Source organism: Adiantum capillus-veneris, chromosome 14 (genome assembly GCF_014529385.1).
Source record: "Adiantum capillus-veneris isolate H3 chromosome 14, ASM1452938v2, whole genome shotgun sequence".
Lineage (NCBI taxonomy): Eukaryota > Viridiplantae > Streptophyta > Polypodiopsida > Polypodiales > Pteridaceae > Adiantum > Adiantum capillus-veneris.
The window spans coordinates 131,275,121-131,282,441 of record NC_140944.1 but is presented as its reverse complement, the minus strand read 5'-3'; the positions used below and the strand labels follow the sequence as shown (position 1 = coordinate 131,282,441).

General features: G+C 43.6%; 1 protein-coding gene and 1 non-coding gene across 2 annotated transcripts; both read left to right on the top strand.

The window, feature by feature from the left end:
- Window positions 1-2,441: 2,441 nt before the first annotated feature.
- Window positions 2,442-3,781, top strand: LOC147443133 (large ribosomal subunit protein eL34). Its single transcript, XM_086529056.1, has 4 exons — window positions 2,442-2,599; window positions 3,143-3,222; window positions 3,302-3,411; window positions 3,492-3,781. Exons 1-4 carry the CDS (start codon window positions 2,521-2,523, stop codon window positions 3,583-3,585), a joined length of 363 nt encoding a protein of 120 aa, XP_086385182.1. The 5' UTR covers window positions 2,442-2,520; the 3' UTR covers window positions 3,586-3,781.
- A 1,819-nt stretch (window positions 3,782-5,600) lies between these two features.
- On the top strand, window positions 5,601-5,672 carry TRNAP-AGG (transfer RNA proline (anticodon AGG)). The gene has a single exon. It is a non-coding gene; the product is annotated as a tRNA-Pro (tRNA).
- Window positions 5,673-7,321: the final 1,649 nt, after the last annotated feature.

The following is a 7,321-nucleotide window of genomic DNA, read 5'->3' as shown; positions in this document are numbered from 1 at the left end:
TGTTGATCATAGTTGATTTGCTATTGGTTTTGTATGTGGATGTGTGATTGGATCAGAGAGGAAGAATTAGTTTTTTCAGAGTTAGAGAGTTCATCGACTGTTTCCACGGAGTGTATTGTGTTCAAACAAGAGATTGACAACCTCTTGGTGTGCATCTGTGTCCTATCACACATGCTCCCTAGGATTGACATTTTAGACTTGGGACCGCCTCTTTGTGAGATGTGACAGATGTTGTAAAAAGACTCCTGTGAGAGAGAGAGAGAGAGAGAGAGAGCGATTGTAGTTATTCATCCAATGGTATAGTCTACCTTAACTTAGTTATTGAATCTGGGGTGATTCCATAAGAAAAATGATTTTCTAAAAACGTTGATACATATACATGTTGCCCCTACTACCACCACCACCACCACCACCACTACCACTACCACTACCACCATCACTACTACTACTACTACTACTACTACTACTACTACTACTACTATTGGCTAGCTAAGAAAGAAATTACTTTACACGAGATTATTCCCCAATAAAATTTTCTATCGTCGCCTCCAACCTTCGCCTTCTCTAGACTACTACTTCCTACGCCAACTAGTATTTTAGCCTCGACCTGTGTAGAGGCCTTATCCACTTGCACAGAGCTCGTGCACAATTGCACCTTGGCCACATGCTCAGTTGTGAGGTGAGTTATCAACAATGGAGTGAGGCCTTGCCTAGGCGATTTAAGCCTCTTGTGCATATATATATATAAATAAATAAATATATATATGTGTGTGTGTGTGTGTGTGAGAGAGAGAGAGAGAGAGAGAGAGAGAGAGAGGGAGAGAGTTGAGGCAACTTCTCTCTCTCTCTCTCTCTCTCTCTCATACATATATATATATATATATATATATGACGAGTGCATTAGAGAGCCACCTGTGAATAGAAAGAGAGCACCATTTAATTTCATCCTCTACCTCACATACTACCTCTTTAAGAATTATTGTAGTTTCAATTTCAATTTCAATTCTCCATTTTAGTTTTTCATTTCTCCAAGTAGATTCCCCCAGTTTTGGAAAAACGAAAACTAATTAGTTTGTCAAGAGATGCTCTCAGAGACCTTAGAGACAAGGTCGCTAGAAGCTAGAAGGTCAAACTATGTCAAAAACCCATGGAATTCTCCTCCATAACAAATCTTCTTAAATGTACGTAAAGCTGCTCAAAACCTTAGAAGTTTAAGGGCTGTTAGTTAATAAGTTTGCTAGAATTTGGTTGTGACATATAGTGAGGGAGTCTACAAACTAGGGGAGCCAGAGAGACGAATGCATGATCACCACACTATGGTCGTGCAAACGAGGCAAGGAGGTAGCTTTTCAAAGCAGCTACAATTGATTGTGTGTATTTAGCCTAGTTGTCGCACGCATGCTTTCTACAATCAAAGCCATCGTGCATGCAAGGAGAGAACATCAAGGGAAGGGGGGAGGTAGCATGATGAAATGCATCTCTCTCTCTCTCTCTCTCTCTCTCTCTCTCAATATTAATATATATATATATATATATGACCGCCACAGAGGCCCCCGCCTGTCGAGTCGTGCAAAAGATAAAACAAGGTTGGGGCATCGTCTCCTCAAGATCAGAAGAAAAGGATAAATGATCGATGTCTGTTGTGGAAGGTACAAGAGTAAGGGTGGTGGCACCATAGGGTGGCCGAAGATGCTTGTGACCTTGCCGGCTATAGTTGCGTGCTAGAGAGCACCAACAAAGAGCAATAGTCGAGTTTCCTTCATCAACAAAGGGAAGGCAAGGATAAGACGAGGGAGCATCACCTCTCCTCACCATCCTCCCCCACTACTTAGATTCAGAGAGAATCTCATCAGTAATAGTAGTGTTTTTAACAGTTGCTGAGGTGCATTGGCAAAAATTGAGGGCTTGCCCCAAGGCTCTATTGCTGCGCCTCAGAAGCTTGCCAACAAGGCCATCCGTTTTTGAGTGTCTGTACTATCTATAATGGGGGGAGGGATTCAAGCCCCCCCTCCCTGCCACGCGTCAAAAACAGCACATTCATCCGGCGAGTGTGGCCTGTACTCCTGGCGCACAACGATCAGAGAGAGAGAGAGAAGCAGCCTACGCGAAAATCGAGAGAGAGGCAGACGAAGCCCGTTGGCCACACTAGTTGTTGCTAATTGTACCTGCTATCACGCATTGCTGCCATTGTTTGTGGCTTGTTGGCTACCTGCCAACATGACCAATTGAGTGTTGTTGCGAATCGTACCTGCTATTACGCATTGGTGCCATTGTTTGTGGCTTGCTGGCTACCTACCAAAGAGGCCATCCGTAGTTGAGTGTTGTTGCTGATTGTACCTGCTACTACGCATTGCTGCCATTGTTTGTGGCTTGTCGGCTACCTGCGAGGTCAAATTGTTAAATTGTTGCACATATTTCTTTTTTGGTCTTCACTGGAATCTAAGCCTTTTAATTTTTTTGAAGCCAAGTGATACTCCCATTTGATCTATAGGGTTTCCCATCTAGCGGCAGGCAGGCGCGATGGTGCAGAGGCTCACGTATCGTCGCCGCCATAGCTATGCAACCAAGTCCAATCAGACCCGCGTCGTAAAGACGCCAGGTAATCCCTAGTCTCCGCACAGACACACAGACAGAGAGAGAGAGAGAGAGAGAGAGAGAGAGAGAGAGAGAGAGAAAATCGTTCTGATCTGTGAGTTCCATGGCTCTTATTAAAGTGGAGAGTATTTGGCTGTAGAGCTGAAGCTACGTCTCTTAGATATGGCTATGGCGTTTTTTTTTGTTGGTTCCAGTTAGTTAACTGTGGGTGTTGGTTCCTTTTTTTCTATTAGGATCATTCAGAGGTTATTGCTCTGTAGAAGTTAGACTTGCTATTCGTCTTTTATCTTTCAAAGTATGGCAGTATCTCTGTGTTATTGCTCTTGCATGTAAGAGCTTATGTTGAGGGGCTTAGAAGTACGGTTTAAGGGTTCATGGCCAAGTGAAAAATGCTTGGCTATCTGTGTCTCACTTGGAGGCTCATTTTACTTGCGGAAACTGTTTCAGTTGCTAACATGTGAAGGACTTCTGTTTTCGTAGCTTGTCAGCTCATTAAATTGACTACTGGTCATTGCTTTTGGGATAGTACTAATAGCCTGTCGTACAGGTGGGAAGCTTGTCTTGCAGTACGCCAAGAAGAGAGCAAATGGGCCAAAGTGTGCCATCACAGGGAAGCGCATACAAGGGGTATGATTCAATTATCAAATTTTCTGTCTAGAAGATTTTTTGTGCAAATTTCTTTGGCTTATTTTCTCAATTTGACCAGATTCCTCATCTGCGCCCCGCTGAATATAGAAACACGCGTCTTAGCAAGAGGCAAAAGACTGTAAACCGAGCGTATGGCGGCGCTTTGTCAGGAGGGGCAGTTCGAGAGAGGTAACCTTTCATTGTACGAGCTCCAGAATGCTTATAGCTCATGTTTGCATGCCTAAGAAGTTTGTTGTTCGCTTTTGTAGAATTATCAGAGCTTTTCTTGTGGAGGAGCAGAAGATTGTGAAGAAAGTGCTGAAGATTCAAAAGTCGAAGGAGAAGCAGGCATCAAAGGTTTAGTAATATGGCCAAGAATGCTACTCCCTTTACCATTATCACTGGCGTATACCTGCCTTCCTTTATTTGTAACATTGGCGATCAACAAGATGGCTCTACTTTAAAGTAGGCTGAGCTATAAATCTGTTAGGAAATTTTGGAAACTGTATTTGGTCATGAAACGAAGGCAATATTATCTTAAGCTCCGCTACTTGTGTTTGATGTCATCTAGTGACATTGAGGTTTCTTATATCCTTTGAACTTTTTAAAAGGTGTCCAAAGGCTCCGTTTAATGTTTGTTTGGTGATGTACCTGGAAGCAAGTGTATGGAATTGCTTTTTTGGTTGAGTACCTTGTTTGCAATGAATGTATCTATTATCCGGAGTGGATTTTGAATTGACGAAACTAGCTCAAGGAACCTGTCAGCTTATGTCAACTGATGGCTCAAATAGAAGTCGTGGGGTATATAGCTGCTCTTGGCTGATTTAAAATTTGGAGCCTTTATTATTCAATTTTTTGTGTCGACCTGGTTGGTAGCTACAAATTGTTTTGGTCTCTGCCTTGCCGCATGAATTCATGACAAATTGGCCACTCTTGTGTGAAGGGAGGGTAACCAAGTTTGTATGGGAGTACCTGCATAAATGGTAAAATCTTCCAAGTTATCCGTCTCAAATTCTAACCTCAAAAGGTGGGAGAGTTGACTGTGTCCTGTTTTATCTTTGGTCAGAGTGTGATTTTGACTGGGCCTTGATCTCATTGATAGTGTGAAAGAGAAGAGGTGAGTGACGGATGAGTCATGAGTGTGCTTTGTGGCCCTCCCATGTAGGTGATTTTTGATGCGACAAATTTACTAGCATCGGTGCTTGTGAAAACTGGACCTTCTAGTGTACTGATCAAAACTGGCTTCAGGAAACCTTGCCCTTAAAAGTCAGCTTCAATCATTCTGCCATCTAAGAGGTGATTAGCATTATTGAACTATTTATTGTATAGCTTTATGTTTTCGGAAACCAGCCCGAAAGCCTGAAGGATGTAATTTGGGTCGTTATGCACTCACTTGAACACACAGCAATGGCCTATGAGCTGGCACAGTAGAACGAGAGTTCTTTCATTGATAAGGTATATATATTGTCTTGAAAAACCTCAGTACTCTGAACTTAGAGTCGATGTATGCTCGTGTGGCGTTTGGGAGCATGTTATTGGGTGCTGACAACGATGTGGTATTTAGTCGATACTATGCATGGGGCTGATTGGTTATATTGTCTTGTGGGTGACTACCATGGGTCTACACGTTGCGGATTCATTTGGGTGAAAACTGAGGACGTTGATCTGCTCACTTCCAAACTGATTGAAAAGGCTTAAACCAGCCTTCTTCCAGGGACGTAGATATTCTGATTGGATAGAAGAAAGATTTTTTGTGAGCACAGTATAGCATTTTCCAGCGACGATGAAGCACTGCAAGGTTTTTTTCCCAGCAAGTTTTGTTCTTGTGTAAAGGTAAAGTGCAGGCTATCTATGAAAATTGCCACTCTATTCTGTGTATCTTGGCCTGCTGCTGTCGTGTCACAAGATTGGCAGCCTCTGGAAGCCTCCCTCCGAATGGAATTGGGCAAACAGAGACGATGCCCCCCATGTACCCGTTGCAAACCCTAACGTTGCGATGTTGCCCCCCTACTCTAGACATGGGTGATAGTACTCCAATTCCGTCATCCCCTTACAATTTTGTTGAAACCTTTGTAATTAAGTTTTTATAACAAGCGCTTGGCCTAGTGAGGTGAATACGTACTTGTATGGGGATGAAAGGCTCCAATTACCTGCAATAATTGTTCATCATATCTCCAAGCTTCTTGTGATTTTGAGCAGCTTCAACTCTATGGACGTAATAATTGCTTAGAAGTCTGATGATGATCATCGTGGGTCCTCGTGATCTCTTTTAACGAGTCTTATCAGCAATGAGGAACTCCATCGCTACAAGTGCAACTGTAAAAGTTTTTGAAGTTTACATGTAATATATAAAAGCAGCTCATCCGAGTGTCAACATCGGGCATTTGGTCTAGTGGTATGATTCTCGCTTAGGGTGCGAGAGGTCCCGAGTTCAATTCTCGGAATGCCCCTTTTCCGCTTTTCAAAATTTTTAGATATTTAATTAGAAAGGTGGGCTTAAACCTGTTACCAAGCACTACAAGGCTTGCTTGGAAATTGGTGTGCTTTGTTCCGGTCATCTACTTTGGGTTACAAGGTCTTGCTTATGACTTGGCTAATTATTTATATAGAATTAGAACATGTAAGCCTACTGGCTCTACACGCCTATTAACCCGAATCTCCCCAGATCCGCCCCCCCTCTCTCCTCTCTCTTTCCTCGGCCGTCACGCCACGTGGTTCCCCATCGTTGCCTCTGCACAGGAGCTCCTCAGCCCCATCCATAGTGAGGCGCAGCCCCCCGCCCTGCAACTTCTTGCGCCAGTCGTTGCCCTTGTCGCGAACGGCAAAAAAAACGGCCTCCCCTGGTGCTCGTGCAGATGTGAGCCTGCAGATCATCGCCGTGCCCAGCCCACTTTCCAGGTTTCACGCAGGCCTGGTGACCACTGCTCTGCCAGCCTGAGGAGCAATGCCGACAGAGGAACGAGTGAAACAGACCGCATCGCGTCTGACGTACAAAAAATCTCTCTCTCTCTCTCTCTCTCTCTCTCTCTCTCTGTGCGCTCGTCGACGCATGGCATGTCCACCCTCTTTCTCTCTCTCCACGTGCCATAAGTTCTTTTTTTCTCCTCAAAGCCTAAGTGCATCTCCCCAGATTCCAAGGAAACTAATGACCCCAAAATTGGGGACACCTACTCCCTCTGAAAGCGTGCGTAGGCAAATATTCCTGCCAGGCTATGGCTGCCATCATGTGCGTGCCCTTTGAGAAGTGGTTGCCGTCGCAGAAACCTTCGCAGACAGAGCTACAAAATGCCGCCATTTGCAATGACGGTGACGACAAATTGAACCAATGCTCCAAAAAATACTTTCCCCAAAACTTGGAACAAAAAATTCGATGTAATTTGGTGATTTTTGGAGGTTTCAACACCAAATTCCTCTAAATTTCATAGGTTTTCTCACCTTCAAATTTTAAATTTAGAGGTAAATCTCAAAATTTATAAGTGGGATTACACTAAACCTAAGTTTTTTTAGCATAACAACGTAGTCGGGTGCTCTCCTTGGCTCTGATACCCGTTGAAGCATGTTACACATGGATGTGCTCACCTTCTTCTCATCATGTGAATGCACAATGGAATGAGTTGATCACTTATGACAGCTATTCCAAGCTGGGTAGTTAGAGTTAGTTCATATCACATTCAAACCAAATATCGGATCACTGGAATGAAATGCAAAGATTCGAGTGGGTGCTTGAAAAAATAAAAATAAAAATGAGTAGGTGGGAGTATGCTCTTCTCCCATTCCCAAGTTGGATAAAAGTGATGAATGCCTTTATGATCCCTTATATTGCCTTCACTAGCTCGCTTCTCATGATGGCTAAGTGTCACTGGAAAGAGTTCTTAAAACCCGTAAAAACATTTTTATGGAAAAATAACACGAAATCGTCCACGCCATGGCAATGGACCCGTTAGGAATCGGTTGCTCGGCCGGGGAATCAAGGAGGCCTCGGGATTCTTAACCCTGTTACCCATGCAGAAGCTTGTTGCGCCAAATTTGTTGTTTCCTTGGCTAAACAGGATCAAGTTTGGGCAGTCATGATCAAAGGTATGATAAAAGCAGCTAAACT

Excerpts from the sequence above, each read along its gene's own strand:
- LOC147443133 (XM_086529056.1), top strand. The coding sequence starts at position 2,521 with ATGGTGCAGAGGCTCACGTATCGTCGCCGCCATAGCTATGCAACCAAG. Across the intron at positions 2,600-3,142 it reads CCGCGTCGTAAAGACGCCAG|GTGGGAAGCTTGTCTTGCAG; the intron begins GTAATCCCTAGT and ends CCTGTCGTACAG. Across the intron at positions 3,223-3,301 it reads CAGGGAAGCGCATACAAGGG|ATTCCTCATCTGCGCCCCGC; the intron begins GTATGATTCAAT and ends CAATTTGACCAG.